An 18,099-nucleotide genomic window follows, 5' to 3' on the forward strand; every position below is an offset into this window, starting at 1 on the left:
ATAGCTTCCCTTCATTTATTGCCAGAATGAAGACGGAAAAACATGTTCCAAATATTCTCTCTTTCTCTCTCTTTTTTCTTAAATAACTCCCCCAAAACATTTCAAGTGCCTCATGGAGCACTACAAATCACTAAGTTTGTCACTAACTCCTAAGTTTAATAAGCTCACTGTAGTCGTTTGAGAAAGTTGGACTAACATTCATTGAAATTGAAGTCAGCAACCTTATTCCATGCCATTTGTAAAAACTAATGGATATTTCACGCAGTACTGCTTGTAAATCCCTTCCTTTGCAAAGAGAATTGAAATCTGACATGCTCGGATAGCTTATATACTAAATGAGCCCATGCAAAATTTTGAATCAATTTGTGTTCATAAGATTGTGTACCAAGCATCCAGACAAATTTTAGGCATATTTATTATTAGAAATAGAATCTAAACAGTTACCAAATTTCAGCCTTTTCTTAAGATATCTAGCTAATGCTATATGGCTACATACAGATAAAGAATTTGGCAGAACTCCTGTAATGCACGCATACTATCCATAGCATTCAAAACATTTTAGCTCGGGGTATAAACATTAATAGTAATGATTTCAAAATATTATTAGGAACACTGTTTTAAAGTAGCTCACTGTGCTTAAGATATGATACGCAATGTGCTGCTGCACTGTTCACAGCATGAACTCAATTTTTTTTTTAAATGAAAATCCTAAAAATGTCAAAGCTTGGTTTCTGATTATAACATTACACTAGAATCTTTGAGAGAATATTTCAGATTTGTGAAAGTTTAGAATAAAGTGTTACTGAAACATAGCTACAGAAATTGGGGACTGCATGAACTTCAGGTCAATAAAAGTTTTTGCATATTATTGCATAACTGAATTCACAACTCATTTTATAATGATGCATAAAATATTCATTTATTATTCCTTATTGCACAGGTATTATATGAACAATATAAAAGTATAACAAAATAAAGAATTTATGAACCAAGACTTATTTATATAAAATTACAATATATAAATTACAGGACTAGAAATTTCATTCAACTTTACAATTGAAAAGGATTTTAAAAATAATTATCTTTCAACAATTGCTTGAAACACACATGACAAAAAAATTTAATTATTCAGCATTCAAATGATTGCAACAAAAATAATCACATTAAAAATTTATTTGACCTTCAATAACTATAACTACATCGCCACTAATTAGGGTTCTACCATTTACTACTTCAACGAGCAGATCACCACCTCGGGTAGAGCACTGTCGAGCTGGAAGAAATAAAGATAAGAAGGATGATTTAAGTCAGATTTTTTTTTTTTTTTAATCACATAAAGTAAGTTTACAATAAAATAATACAATGAAGGAAAGTTATTTCTAACATACATCTCTCATTTATTTTTCAGTATAGTCTTCATTCGCTACTACATATTTTAACAAACCAATGATTCACTTTTTCATACCATCCATTGGGGGGGGGGACATAAAAAATATCTGAAAGCTTTCAGACTTTATATTACGCTTCCAGGGGCATTTTTTTAAAAAAATTTGTGTTTTACATTTATTAAATAAATATCGTGTTCTTCACACTTAAATCATAAAATTCAATTCAACAGCAATATCACAAAATATTTTCCAATACACAGTCTCGTGTGCTAAAGATAAAAATGTTTTTTCCCCATACAGTATTGTCACTGCTCGCTTTGAAGTCATTGAATTTCTTAAACAAAAACTCATAAGTGCTTTTCAAAATATGAAATAGATAATAAATTCCAAATTTGGGCTTTCAGATGCCCATATTCGAGTGGAGATGTACATTTTTCAAAATTTGATGGCTCTAGATACTGGTTCTATCATAATACGAGAAACATACATACATTTAACAAAGATTCTTCATTATTTAATTTCTTTAAATATAATATAGGGTTCTAATATTTTGTGGCAACAATTTAAAAAGTGATTCACCATTTATAGTTAATCAACACAAAATGGCAAAATGAAATTAATAGCCCTTCTGGGCAAACTGCCCTTTTGGGCAAAAAATTTCAGTTTAAGTCCTTTGCATACAGGAACTTCCGGATAAAATTAATAATGTATATTTTCATTACCTTACAATTTTGGGAACAACAAGAAATCGAATTGTGGCAAATTTGTGCTGTACAGGAAGTTTGGATCAAATATGAATTTTAGGTTTGTTATTGTTTCCATCATTTAACAGGAATGCAATGCTTATACTGTCCTTATGCCAAAAATATACAAAGATACTAATACTTCCTTTCAAGTTAGATTATGCAGATGTGTTCCTTGAGTGTCATAAGGTGTGTCTTATAAGGTCCAAATTTTTTTAAATAAATCGCCATTTCCACAGCCAACAATTCTAAATAAATCACACTCTTTGTAACCCACAAGTGGTGAGTGTAAACTATAATAATGTACCGAATGAATACTTTTGAAATCCTTAACATTGGAAGAAATTAAATGCTGAGGTTCAATGAATTCTTTTTGTTACCCCTTCATCCTGTTTCCCTATTACGTTTACGAATTTTGAATGGCATAAAGCTTTCCAGTGTCCAAAATTCTATTACTGATCACTAATACTTGACAGATTTTAAAATGTTAAAAAAAAAAAATTTCTGCAATCATTTAAATGCAGAAAGGATGGGTTCATAAGGGTGATTGCCATTATTATATTTAAATTAATAATAAATTAAGTTTTAAACAATTTTTATTATTTTTCTTATTTCCATGCAGTTTTCACACATTATTAATAGATTAATTTTTGTCTTATACAGGAGAAATACTTGCAGAAATTTTTGCATTTTCTGCTGTGCTATTTAATATTTAATTACATGTATGTATATTATATTTTAATATTTATGTAAATTGGATTACCTTCCTACTTTTAAATACAAATTATATACTTTGAGATATTATACAAATGCAATTTTTGAATCTGTTTCTCAAATTTGAGTCTTGTTATCTTCAGAATAGTAAACTAGTAGGTTCATAATAGTAAAAATATCATGGAATTAGTTCCGTATAATCATAATTAATCGTTAATCACTTAAAGAAACTCATGAATAAAATCTCTTCTTTTTTAATTATGAATTAAAAAAACTTAGCTACAGTTATCAATACTAACATTATAATCACAGATACTATTAATACTTACCATATAATACATTCTTTTGTAAAACTTTAGCCCAATATGGACCAAGTACACAATAAGCAGATCCTGTAAGTTATAAAATATTGATTAAAAATATACTACAAATATTCAAAATGACCATATAGTATAAAATATGGAATACTCAGAATTTAAGTTAAAATGAATTGAATAAAAATTTTTAATGAATTAAATGTAATTATATTTTAGATGTTATACTTCACTGTTTCTCATACACTGCTCGACATTGAAAATGCAACACCAAGAAGGAGTAGTCAGAAATTTATGCAAATTTTAGAGTAGATGCACGTCACTGAGTTATGCGAAGAATGTGAAACGCGCAGCTCTCTGATGCACGTGCAGTAAGATATAAGGGAAGGAACGTGAAGAATTGGCAATATACGTGTCATTATTTCTGCCAGATGAATTATCGAAGAAAGTTGGTTTATGTCCCGGAGGATACGTGTGTAATAAGAGAGAATGCCAGGCCGCCATCAACGAAGGCACTTCCAGTAGATAGACGATTTTACGAGAGGTATGGTGATCGGACTGAGAAGGGTGGGTTGGTCCTTATGCCAAATCGCAGCTGATACCCACATGGATGCAAGAACGGTGCATCAGCTATGGCGAACATGGTTGGAACAAGGTAATGTGGGAAGAAGGAGGGGTGCAGGTGCAGCCAGAGTGACGTCAGCAAGCATAGATCGATGCATCCGCCGACAAGCTGTGGCGGTCCTGCAAGTCACTTGTACCACGATTCTGTAGTATGTGCAAGATACCCTGGATGTTCCCGTGTCAACCAGAACCATTTCCCGTCGATTGGTTGAACGTGGCCTGCACTCACAGTGTTTGTTAAGAAGATTGCTATTGACTCCACAGCATAGACAGCAATGTTTAAAATGGTGCCGGACTGGAGCAATGTGGATGACAGAATGGCTAAATGTCGTATTCTCAGATGAGTCATGCTTCTGTTTATCCAGTGACATTCGCTGCATACATGTGTGGCGTCGACGTGGAGACAGATCTAATCCGGCAGTAACTGTGGAATGCCCCACCATGCGACAACGTGGCATAATGGTTTGGGATGCTATTGCCTACGATTTTAGGTCATCTCTAGTTCATATTCAGGGCACTATGATGGCCCTACGATACTTGGATAATCTACTGCAGCCAGTGGCAATCCTCAGGGGCTGCCTAATGCAATTTTTCAGCAGGATAACGCCAGACCACACAGTGCTTGCATCTGCCAACATGCTCTGCAAGGTATACAGATGCTTCCCTGGCCACCGTACTCTCCTGACCTGCCACCAATCGAACATGCGTGGGATGTGATTGGACGCCGTTTGCAGACTCTGCCCCTGCCTCGTTCAGAAGACGAACTGTGGCAAATGGTTGAAAGGGAATGGAGAGCCATCCCTCAGGACACCATCCACACTCTTACTGACTCTATGCATAGACGTGTTTCTTCGTGCATCGCTGTCCACTGTAGTCCTACATTCTACTGAGCTGACGCCGTTCTCGCTCTGTATTCTGACTATCATTTTCAAATAAAGATCACTTATTGCTGCTTGCTGTCTCTGTCTTTCTTCCAAATTTCATCACTTTCTGACCACTCCTTCTTAGTGTTGCACTTTCAATGTCAAGCAGTGTACAATTAAGATAAATATTATATTATATTATATTAATTATTATACATACAAACATTACTAGACAAAAGTATTACAAGAAAATCTTTTTCCATTAACACCATCATAAAAAATAATATTTATTCATTTAATTTTTACAACAAAAGCATTACCTATATTGAATTATTAGCATAAACAGTAGAAAAATGTATCCTGTGCAATCAGTTTTGCTTTAACCAATACTTTTAATTTTCTAATTATATAAGAAGGATAATTTCACTAAAACTTCATTTCAAATGTTTATCTTAAACTTGTTCTCACTCCCACAGTTTCCTTTGAAATAATTTTGAATTTTTTGTATTCCTCATCTACAGCAGAGGTAGATGAAAAATTCCATACTTATGAAGCTTCAACAGCTGCACTATACATAAACACATGCTAAGGACTGCATACAGATTTTAATAATATCAAGTACATAACCTATATTACAATTGCTTCTAATAAAATTACATTTCAGTTTTAATGCAAAAGATACTTTCCAAGAAAAATAGGAACCATATAGTTTCAATATCATTGTAAAGTATTTTTTTAATGACAAAACTTGTATATCTAGTCTGACAGATATCATAGCATTCACTACATTTAAAATAATTGTCTGAAATGTTTGTTCTCTCTCACTCTTTCTTTTAGTATACTTTATACAGCAAAAGGATTGCTTGAAAATGTACATTTAATGCAAAAGATACTTTCCAAGAAAAATAGAAACCATATAGTTTCAATATCATTGTAAAGTATTTTTTTAATGACAAAACCTGTATATCTAGTCTGACAGATATCATAGCATTCACTACATTTAAAATAATTGTCTGAAATGTTTGTTCTCTCTCTCTCTTTCTTTTAGTATACTTTATACAGCAAAAGGATTGCTTGAAAATGTGCATGCTTCTAAAAAGAAATTTCTCAAATAGAAAAATATTCATAAAGCACTAGAATTTTTTCTTTTTCTATTATTATTATTATTTTAAGAAAAGTACAGTTTACATTTTTTCCTTCCATTTGCGCCATGAACCCACTTGGAAACTCTCTATATATTTCTAGTATTTGGAATTTTGTAAATGTAATTTATAGAGATGCAATCAGTTTGATGTTTACTGAACAATGAATATGAAGAAACAAATATACTGATATGCAAAAACTGTTTTCTTTCTTCCCCCCCCTTTTTTTTAAATATATGTGTTATCTTTATATCTTGAAATTTATTGTTAAAATATTCTAATAAAATGGAAATCTTTGGTTTTTGGGAGGCAGTGCTATTATTGTTACAAAACAAGTTTAGTTAACTTTTATCGAGCTCTGAGCGCCACATGTGACCACATTTTGGATATGGCTAATCCTATGTATCTCACTGACATTTAGTGTAATTGAAGGATGAGCTCTGTGTTAGCCAATACAGCACTAAAATACAACAGCAATTTCTGTTCTGATTAGAAATTTTTCAGAGATCAGAAGTGTGCTTAAAGTCAATAATCTGTCAACACAGAATCTTACATCAATTAAGACAAAGGCAATTCATTACATAATAATGAATATGGATTACATGGAATATTTTTATCCTATATAAACAAATGATGTGGAGATTTCTTTCTGTTTTAGAAGTAAATCATCTACAAACAAGAATATAGCCTCATTCCTCTTTCACATTAGTAGCTCTGTATATTTTAATGCATCTTCCATTTGGTCTTATCTAACATCTCCTTTCATGCTGTTAAATAAATAAAACTTGTATTCAGGTTCAATGCACATTTACAGTATAGCCCCATAAACTTCACCTAATGTGTACTGAGGGATGATAAGCTGCTAAAATGTTGAGTTTAACAGAAAAACAGATGAGTTATTCATAAGATTTCTTTCAACACCTTAACCCATATTAATTTTATCAATGTCTCTTTGTCCAGTCTCTTAGGGTCCAGTTTCATTTCCAATGTCATGTTGATTTTTTTTTTTCTTCTTGTTCGACATTTTCACTGCCACAGACAACATAACACTTGTAAACTTGGATATAAACTAAGGAATGCTACCCAGAATGAACTGAAAATTTAACTTACATTATCTATGGTCATAAAATTTCAGGTAAGCCTGTTAACAGCTTCCAACAGAAAAGAATGTGAATGGTAATCAACAGCTCTTATCTGACTTTCTTCAGGCCCTGTGTTACTGCGAGAAGAAATGATGTAGATTGGAATTTCCATGAAAAGAACAAAACCTGTCACCAGATTCCTTATACAGATTTCAAGAAACAGTGTCACAAACAGAAAGTAAGAAAAATTGCAAAATTAAACTACCATAACAAATTTTTGAACAGAATGAGAAAACATGCAGCACTCATATGTATAAATATGTACTCCAGGAAAACATTTAGCGATTCGAAAAAAAGTGATCGCCAAATCATACAGAATATTGAGTAATAGTGAGTTGAGTTTGTGGATTTTTACTGTATTAATTTTTTGACAGTCTAGTATCCACATTCCTTACTCAATTTAACTTCTGCAATAATGAATTTTTGGCAGTAATTCTTGCAAACAATTGATTCTCAAAATTTCCTAGGAAAAAAATGGGTATAAAAAAACTTTCTTTTCCGAGAAATCTCTTCACCCCTACATCAACTTCTGGATTATTTTCTTTCATTTATTTAATTACTTAACTTACTTGTATTAATTATAGTGCTTCTTTAATTTTTTGTTGTTTTTCTTTTTCTACTTTGTTTTGGTAAATCTTTTCATTTTTTGAAAGGGGAAGATGCGAAAAATAAAATATATACATAATTTAGTGCTCTATTTCCTCTTCTCACTGGAACATCAGAATGTTCACTTTCTATCAAAAAGTTCTCTTATTTCAAGTAATAATTTTCAATTTTTATATCAGATAAAGATTAATTTTTTTTATTTTAGATAAAAATGAAATTTTTTATTTTAGTGTGCTATAAAAGGTACACATAAATTAAAAATTTAATATATTTAATAAATAAAATAACACTTTTATTTATCCTGCTTCAATTAACATGATAACAAATTTACAATTTTCATTCTGTTTTGATCATGTGAAATTAAGCATGTCTTAGTTATTCATTTCTGTATTTTTTTAAAGTTCGATTTCTCTAAGGTCTCAGAGGTCAAATGATGCCCCTTCCCCAGAGACTATGAAATTCCCTCCATCAGAATTTCTCACTGATTGAAAACCCAAATTACTCTACTGAATTACATAATTAAAGTATAGGAATTAAATATTAAATTTGAAATTGAAGCTTATTTTACTTTATTTTGTCAAGAATAAAATTTTGCTGATGCTCAAAAGAAAAAATTATGTTCTATCTATCACTTCCCAGCATGATTCGTACACGTAATTCGAAACAGTTTTAAGCCCATATTAATTATTTACATGAAATTTATAACAGTGCTCACAAAAATATGATTAAGAAATGAAAATATACCAGTAACTGGATCTTCTGATACACCGAGCCATGGTGCAAAATAACGACACATAAAGTCATAACTTTTCCCATTAGCGTCCAAACAATCATCTTTGCCCAATCCTTTAAGAGTCACAATAACACCTATTATATCAGAAGTAGCAGCCAAAAGTTCAGAATCTTCTGGCTTGAATTGCTCCAGCTGTACCCTAAAAATTTTAAATAATTTTAGAGAAAAGTTGCTATAAAGCAACTGTAGAAATTTATGTTCTAATGATAAAATTTTACTATAACAATGTGCAAATAAATAAAAGCACATTAACCGATTCACTTCAGAATTATTTGAATAACTAATAACAAATGAAATATACATCACATAAAGTAGATAATGAAATGATTTATTTAATAACACAATTCCCAAACCAGTATTCTTTTATTAAAATTATTCTAATTCATTAAATTATTGACTTCTTCAGACTCAGATGAAAAATAGTATAAGAAACCAACCTTTATGAACTTAAGCCACATTTACATGCCTCTAGCAGAGAACACAAATAAAATTAAATACTTACTGAATGATATTTATTCAACATAAATATATACAAAAATTTTGTTGCAATACAAATGACATCAAAATCAAGAGGTTGAAGTTAAGACACAACTTCAACAACTGACAACTTGACAAGAGACAACTTGTTATTTGACTTGTGAATTAGATTGAAGTTGTTTAAAAAAAAAAAAAAAAAAAAAAAAAAAAAAAAATTACTCTCTGATCATTTGTCCAACCCTGAAAAGAATTCACCAGACAATGAATGCACTACATCACCAAGATAGATAACCCATAACATAGCAAAAAAAGTACAAGGTATCCCATACGTTCGTAAATATTTAAAAATTCATAAAAATTTAAAGAATTGGTAGAATTGAATGCAGTTTGCAAAAAAAGTTATTCTTGTGAAAGTGGAATTTTTTCAGGGAGGGGGGAGTTCAAATTTTCATTAACAAAGGGCACCACATAGACACAGTAACAAGAAATAAGTAAGTCAGAGTCCTATAAATTCCAAGTTTTACAATTAACAGCACATTTCTGATTTTTTCTCCTACTTGCACACACATAAAATTTTAATTGCGATGCTGACATTAGTAGATATGTTCTGGACAAATGAGGCTCATTTTTCATTGCATGGAACAGTCAACACCCATAACTGTAGAATCCAGGCAAAGGAGAACCAACTTCACCACATTTAACTGTTTGGTGTGGTTTCACTGGGTGCATTTATTGTTTTCCCTTTTTTCTTTGAAGAGCATTATGCAAAAGCTGGCTGGAAGACCTGCTTAATTACTGCAAAGTGCTAATTGCAAATGTTGCACGAGAAAGTGATACCGCACTTTCTGGAACATAATGCCCTTGACACAGGGGGTTCAGCAAGACAGGTCACCTCCTCATATCACAACTGAAGTGAAGACATTCTTAAGAACTCTCATCGAAGAACAATTAATTAGACATCACTGTAGAAATGAGTGGCTCCCTCCCTCCCTGGACTTAACACCAATTGATTTTTGGCTTTTGAGGTTATTTAAAGTCCAGAGTGTACTATGATAGCCCATCTTCTTCGGTGCAGTTAAAAGATGCCATTTGTCATGAATCTTTTGCATCCTTTCAAATATGCTACATGCTGCAGTTAACGATGTTGTAACTTGCTTGCAAACTGTAATTTGTGGTGACGATGGACACATAAAATAAGAGGGAAATAAATGCTTGTAAACATTTACCTGCATGCAAATACGTGTAGTTTTCCTTAAAATGTGCAATTTGCTTTGTGACTTTTATTGACAAAAATTTCGAACTTTTTTTCCTTTACCAAAAATAATCCCCCCTTTATGAGAATAAATTTTTCACAAACCATGTTCAATTCTACCAATAATTTCAATTTTTAAAATGTTTACAGATTTATGGGATACCCTATATTTATGCAGCGATATGAGTGCAGATGTGGGATTTTCAAATTCAGCAGTCATTTTTCTTGTTAATGCTTGTTCTGATTAGTGTTTGATAACACAAACTAGAATAGAAGAGAAATGCGCCAATGTAACAATCAAAATCGCAATAACAACCTTGTATTTAGCGTACATATATTAAAACACTCAATTGATTTTGAGGGCAGCTAAAGGTCCCTCCTCATTAAGAGAACGAAATTACTAGAAAGGGGAAAAAAGAAGAAAAATAAAGCATCCGCAAAGGAGTCTCAGAAACACGTGGTCGTTATCAGCACTGCACGTGGTCCTAACCAGATTTTGAATCAGAGTTACACTGGCCGCCTACTTTTACTGAGCCAGGGTATCTGATCAAGCATATAACATATAGACTAAAACACAAAAAAATCAGCGAAATCAAAATATAGGGAGTGAGGGGCAACTGCACCTTCATGCACCAAGTCTGAAATTCGAGGTTCAGACTCGTCAGACAGAAATAAGGAAGCTGGCCATAAATCATGCCAATCAGTAAAGTATAATTTTAGCCTAACTTGACAGCATCCGTCATACATTATTGGCTATTTAGCATGAGATTGGCAACGAAAGACAAAATGTTTCGTTAAATTTTGTTTTGCTTCTATTGCACACTGAGACAATTAAGCCTGAACTGTATTAATTTAGTTAATTATTATTATTGCATCTAATTCTTGCAAAAAAATGAGTCCTGAATAAATAAATTCCCACATATACTTAAGCTTACTGAGGGCCGGTGCTACATATTTTGCTGCCTGATGCCCGGATCCGGGTAGTTTCTACGGGTCCTGAATTCTGCTACCAAGCACCTCCCTAAGTTCTAAATTTTTGCCACCCCTTAATTTTGGGTCCCAGTGCTTTCCCTAAATTCTAAAAAATTTATCATCCCTTAATTTTGTTACATGGTGCTAAATTCCAAAAATGTTGTCTTCCCTAAATTCTGCCGCCCGGTACAGTCATACCAGCTCTGGCGCTAGTTCTAGGTTTATGTGAATAAAAAAATCAGTTATTCTTAATTCAAATAGCTCTAAATGTAATCTTTTGGCCAATGAGTATCAATAGCAAAATATATTTTTAGCATATGGAAAGAAATTTTTGTTACATTTTTCCTTGTGAACATTCAGTGCATTTAAATTAAACCCCTAATCGTTGCCAAGCATAATGTCAGCATAAAAGGTTTCCATACTCTTTGTTATTCAATTACTAATAAAAGAATTGTTTAGGCATCACTGCATGAGTCATTACTCAAGTTGTCATGTGTTGATAAACACATTGTGATGAAAGCAAAACATAATAAATAATGATTTGCCAGGTTGGCATCAGGAATATACAATATTAGTAGTTGTAAAATCAACGATGCTTCTAAGTAGAATGTTTCGGTTTGAGATGTATGCCAAGCAGATACGCAGCTACGGAGCCAAAGTATTGATCACACAAATTAATGCTAAAATAGCTGTTTCTTCAACAAAGAGTATTTATATTATTTAGTGTCGAAGTGAAATTAAGAACCGACATTCTTCGCATGTTTTCTTATGGGAAAAAAAAATCAAGTGTGCATGCATAAAGCCAAAAAAAAAAAAAAAAAAAAAAAAAAAAAAAAAAAAAAAAACACAAAAGAATTTTTTTTGTTGGTGGCTGTAAGGTCCGGATTTTAGATCATTCCGGATCTGGATGTCCAGATCTCGGACTTTGTACAGTATAAGCATGAATTTTGAGTAAAAGTAAATTTAACAGCTATGCATTTATAACACATTTGATCACTTAAAACATACAGTCACAATAGATTATCCCTTTGATGTGTGTTTACTTAAGGGAATATATGGTACTTTTTCCTTATATGGACCTCCTAATTTCAAGAGTCAGTAAAACTAACGTGTTCTGGGTATACTATCAAGTGCTATATGGGATAGTAACTAACTCACATAGTGTTGATGTATTTATATGCTTTATTTAATCTTACTTCTGTTGAAAAGTATCTGCTGGCTGTAAGAATGTAAGTATCAGCCATATGGATTTTTGTCATGAAAGTTCTTGTTTTTTTATGCTTTCTACCACCTTTCTATTATCTTCCATAAATAACAAAACAAGTTTAAAATGAAACGAATGTGAACAATACAACACGCATTTTGAAAACAAACATCTTTTTCACCAATCTGAGGGATAATTGATTCTTGTTTGGCTTTCAAGTCTGTTTACTAAGTGAAGATGGTAACCCAGCTACATAAGTTTCATGGAAAATGGGGGTTCTGAGATACTTTTCTTTCGATGCACTGTCCCAGGTACGAATGATAGATGTGATAAGCAGATGTGATAGTGGTGTTAATTTTTTCAATAAGTTGTAAGAATGATAAAAACAATAATATTAGTAATAATTAATAGAAGGCTTAATAACATATAGAAAATAACACTGATTAAAAATGTAAAATATGCAAAATACAAAAAATAAATAACAACTGTAAACTTAAATAAAATTAATGAAGCAGAAAAGCAATTAATTGTAAAATGTAATGTGTGTGCGTATATACACATATATACGTATTATCATTCATTTACATAAAAGAAGAAAACAAACTGATTACTCATACATAGCATAAAACATAACATACATTGTTATAATTAGATGCATAAAAAAGCATCATTTTAGGTACATGCAAGAGGAAAAACAAATTTTGTCAATTTATAAATAATTTTAAAAATCTAATAATTATACTTAAACAATTAATATAAAATTTTTATGTAAATAATTAAATTATATAAAATTTCATGTACAATAATAACATAAAGAATGACATTGTATATACAATAACAGTATGACATAAAATTGTTATAAAAGTCATATAAGTCACATAAAAAATTTTAGTAATTGTTAACTTAACAGAACTCAGTTAATTACAGAAACAACAAAAAAATATTTTCAGTGGCAAAAAAACAGAAAATAGCACAGATGGATTCAAAGTCACATTCTGCTGATTCACAGAAAATTTAAATGCTTCAACAAAGGGGCCATGTGTTCAAGCTAATTAGATGGAATCCAAAAGTTGAAAAATAATTAACAGCAGAAAATCAAAACTATAAATCAAATGCAAACATATGATATATTAAGTTTTTCTTGATTGTCAGTCTTCTCAAAACATAATAATATAGTAATTTCCTTAAACAGGGGCCTCCAACATTCGGAATGACATAAAATTTAGATCTTCAGAACCAACAGCAACTTTTTTTTAAAGAAATTATTTATGCTTTGAACAATTAATATTAGAGAGTCCTGATTCTTAATTTTACTTCAGAACTCTATAAAATACTTCCATATTGAAGACATAAATATTTATTAACATAAATCTCTATAATTAATTTGCTTTTATAGCTGCCTTTTTGCTTGGCATATATCTTGAACTGAAACAATCTAAAAAAATCCATAGCTAATTTTACACCTACTGAATAACTTATAACCCAATCTGGTGAATCATTTAGCTTTCCAAGGATTACAGACTTCAGCCAATTGTGTTACGAAGTGTTTGTATTGATGAAAAAATATTTAACAGAAACTTCTTTCAGTATGAAAAAGATTTTGTAAATGATATTCATAGGCCAAAATATTACATTTAGAGCTGTTTGAATCATGAATAATTGAACTATTGTTCTCATAAGACTTAAATTATATGTGGGAATACATTTATTCAGGACTCAGATAAGGAGGCATGTAAGGGAAATAGACATAAGTATAATAAATAACTCAATTAACATAATTTTAATTTACTTCCTCAGCACATGATAGAAGCAAGACAAAATTTACTGCACAACATGTTTTTAGTCACCAGTTTTATGATACATCTACAAAAGTGTATAGCGGATGCTAGTCAAGTTCTATAAGAGTCATAAATTTGATGGTTTTCAAATATCACAAACAAAAAATTTACTAATTAATGAAATTTCTGAAAAATGTAGAAAAGTGGGAATAAATGAAGATGATATAGCAGATTTTGCAGCCAGGCAGTAAAGTGGTTAGGGGAAACTAACTTCAATACCGAAGGGCCTGGGTTCGAATCCTGGAGAAGGCATGGATGTAAAATTGTCTGTTCCTTCATAGGAGGTAACGGTGGCCACCTATTAGGAGCCTCCACAATAGAATGGCCACCACTTCTGGCCTTAGGAGTAGCCAATGCTGTTATATCCAAGTGCTCGCCATTGGAAATATATATATATACATAGATGATTTTCATTGTGATGAAAATGCCCCAATAATCAACAAATGGATGATGAAATCTGTAGAGTAGTTCTAAACCCAGAAAATACCCCTACTCATAGTGAAGAAAGGTTGTCAAAAATTAAATTTCAATTGACAACTTAATGGAAATTCTCGACATAGGAATTACAGGACTTGAATAATGGAACTTTATGACTGAACAAGAAATTATGTATATCTATAAAATTAAAGCGAAATTGTTAGTTTAAAAAATTAAACAATTGAAATAACTTATGTTGTAAGAAATAAAGGATACAAATAAGTATTGAGACTTTTTTTTTTTTTTTATTTTGATTCCTTTTAAATCATAAATGCTTCATTATTTCATAAACAACTATTTCATATTTTTAATGTTGTAATTTCTGCATGTCATTTTACTATACTAAAACTGATAATTTAAAATACAAAAAATTCTGAAATCCAAAATTGTTGAAGTCCTAATGAGTCCAGATCTCAAGACTTTGTACACTGTACTAAAAGTTTCCCAGCTGTCTTGCATAATTTATATACTCTGTTTAACATCTTAGTAAGAATATAATAAATGATTCACATCTAGTCATTAGATAAACTGATTTAACAACCAAACCATCAAGATTATTTGATGTGTTATTTGATGTTTTACAAATTAGTAAATTACATCTTATATAAATGATATAAAAATAACTTTTGCACAATAAATATTACAAGAATTAATGAATATCAGTTTACCTATCAATTCAAGTACAATTATCTGGACTCATTAGGACTTCAACAATTTTGGATTTCAGAATTTTTTGTATTTTAAATTATCAGTTTTAGTATAGTAAAATGACATGCAGACATGCAATATAATAAATGATTCACATCTAGTCATTAGATAAACTGATTTAACAACCAAACCATCAAGATTATTTGATGTGTTATTTGATGTTTTACAAATTAGTAAATTACATCTTATATAAATGATATAAAAATAACTTTTGCACAATAAATATTACAAGAATTAATGAATATCAGTTTACCTATCAATTCAAGTACAATTAAAATGTTATAAATATTTTGTTCTTTCTTCTGAATTAGGTCAAGGGAAAATACTGAAGATGTTATTTTTTTTTACTATGTCCTGGCAAAGACTTCTCTTATTAAAAAATAATGAATTTGATTTTGATAAAAATAATGATTGATTTGATGAAAATCTCATTCATACGTAAGCAGTCTAGTGATAGAAAAAATGTACAGCTATATCTTGATTAATTATTATTTTTAAAAAATTAAACAATGGTAAAAATCTCCATATTAGTTCAGAATCAAATAATATAGAGTAATTTTTTTCAATAATTAACCACTGCTATTTTGAGCAACTTTTAAAATGTGATTTTATGAACAATAACTTGAAATTTTGAGCATTTATTCTTAAAACTAGTAGCATATCATGAAAATTTAGCAATTGTAATTGCATGTTGAAATGAAATCTAAATGAAAAATTAAAGATTACAGTTTTCTTAATTTTTAGAACATTTCATACTTCCAAATTTTTATTTATTTATTTTTATAATTTTTAATATTAAACTCTTCTTTGAGTTGACGAGCCTGTTCTGAGATTAAAGAGCCTTATTTCGGCAAAGACAAAATTTCCACCTCCAAATTTCATAACTTTGATTCATTTTCCAAATAATTTGCAAGACAACAACAGCCTGATTTCTGGTTCCTTGCAATTTGAAACCAAGAAAGTTTTTACAGGATAAAATTATCAACCCTAACTTCATCCCCCAATCTGGAGGATTAGACCTCCATATCTATAAATGCTCTTAAGACAGAGCTTGACTAGCTATACCTAGTACCTTGTAACATCATCACATAGGCGAATTGTCAAGTTCTTTGAATCTGGCAGCAATACTTCTTGAACAGGTAATGATCCAACAACTGCCTAAAATATAATTTATATATTAAGTTAATATGTAAATAGAAACAAAACATATGTTACAAACATATGTTAAATGATAATGTCAAGAATAGTTCTTGTATAATATGTAGTGAAATGTATCTTATAAACATCATACAGTTTATACAGGCAAAAGCTGTTTTTCATGGGAAAATCCTTCTTCCTCTGTATTAATATACAGTCAAAAGTCTTTAATCCGGATGTCCTTAATCCGGAATGATCTATAATCCAGACCTCAAAGCTACAAAAATTTTTTGCGCATGCATAAACGCATAATGCGTTTACGCATGCGCATTTAATGTATAACGGACAGTATAAGCTAAGCTAAAATTATCTCAGTTAATGTTGCAGATTGCGTTGTTCTTTAATCTTCTAATTGGATTTGGCTTATTATTTTTTGAAGAACTGTTAGAGCAATTTTATAAAAGTAAGCTTGAACTTTCGATTAAGTCAAAAAGAATTTCTGATTCTGAAGCTGCCAAAGGATCTACAAAGCGAAAGTATGTTTCGATGTCTATTAAACAAAAAGTGGAATTGCTGCAAAAAATGGATAAAGGCATATCCTTTGTTTCTCTAACCATTCCGAAATCTGTTTATCAATTTTACGCTGCTCTGCGGGGAGGGAGGGGGAAGTCACGGCACACAATGAACTGGCAGTTGATCTGTCAGCACTATCCTTATCTTCAGGACAGATGATTTTATTTTATTGGGCTTATAGTTCATTACTAAATGTAGTATTTCATCTCGATGTACTCTGTCTTTTATATGATTTAAATCAAATTCATTATAAATATCACGAATACACATCAAATAGTTTTCTGGTTGCAATTTTCTAATTTTGACTATGCGTAATGTATGCTTTACGCATGCGCGCGTTGAAAGAAATATTTAATAAAGTAAACAAATAAATATTAAGCTTTTTTTTGGTAAATTTTGATACCCTTTAGATCATAATTGCTCTTTATTTCATAAATTACAGTTTCATATTTTTAATTTTATAATTTCTGCATGCCATCTTACTAGATTTAAATTGATGATCCATAATCCGGAAAAACCGATAATCCAGAATCGTCGAAGTCCCGACAAGTCCGGATTAAAGACTTTTGACTGTATATTAAATTTTGGATTTTAGGAATTTATTAAATTATAACAAAACTTTTGAGGGCTATCTGCATAAGAATAAGAATACCTTCTTGGAGGATTTTCTAATGGACAATACAATCAGATACATTGCTATGTAAGTGGTTAGTTTATCATATGGAAAGAAAATTCTTTTTCTCAGATAAAGGCAAAACAATACAAAGTCGGAAATTATATAAAATCAATATAATGGAAAAAATACACAAAAATTATTTAACATATTTTTTAAATCAATAATTTTTTTTAATATTTGAATTTTTTATACAATAAGTGCATAAAAACTGCTATCGAAACAACATGACTTTTCTGCCTTCTTAAGCAAGCTTTAGTCAAGTCAATAATTAACTGCGGAACACAAGAATGAGTTGAATATTGCTGAATAAGGTGTAAGAGTTAAGTTACATAATTTTATGCTAACCTTTAAAATATTGCATTTATGCATTAAGCACAGCCTCACATTAATTAAAATCAAAATTTTGTGCAATTAGAATATGTGATTTTGTTTCTGAAAACTTGTATATATTTGTAA

At 30.6% G+C, this 18,099-nt stretch overlaps 1 protein-coding gene across 2 annotated transcripts in view; it reads right to left on the reverse strand.

Annotated features, from left to right (window-relative positions):
• Positions 1 to 892: 892 nt before the first annotated feature.
• LOC118195283 (phenazine biosynthesis-like domain-containing protein) overlaps positions 893 to 18,099 on the reverse strand; it is a 69,160-nt gene continuing 51,953 nt past the window's right edge. For both annotated transcript variants that reach the window (XM_085813037.1, XM_085813036.1), the window contains exons 6-9: positions 16,330 to 16,415; positions 8,281 to 8,468; positions 3,175 to 3,237; positions 893 to 1,273 (exon numbers count right to left, since the gene is read on the reverse strand). In XM_085813037.1, coding sequence (XP_085669163.1) covers positions 1,164 to 1,273; positions 3,175 to 3,237; positions 8,281 to 8,468; positions 16,330 to 16,415 — 447 coding nt within the window. In that variant the 3' untranslated portion in view covers positions 893 to 1,163. The remainder of the gene's footprint in view (positions 1,274 to 3,174; positions 3,238 to 8,280; positions 8,469 to 16,329; positions 16,416 to 18,099) is intronic.

Source organism: Stegodyphus dumicola, chromosome 3 (genome assembly GCF_044657685.1).
Source record: "Stegodyphus dumicola isolate Sdum_Otavi_A_Nest chromosome 3, ASM4465768v1".
NCBI classification, from domain to species: domain Eukaryota; kingdom Metazoa; phylum Arthropoda; class Arachnida; order Araneae; family Eresidae; genus Stegodyphus; species Stegodyphus dumicola.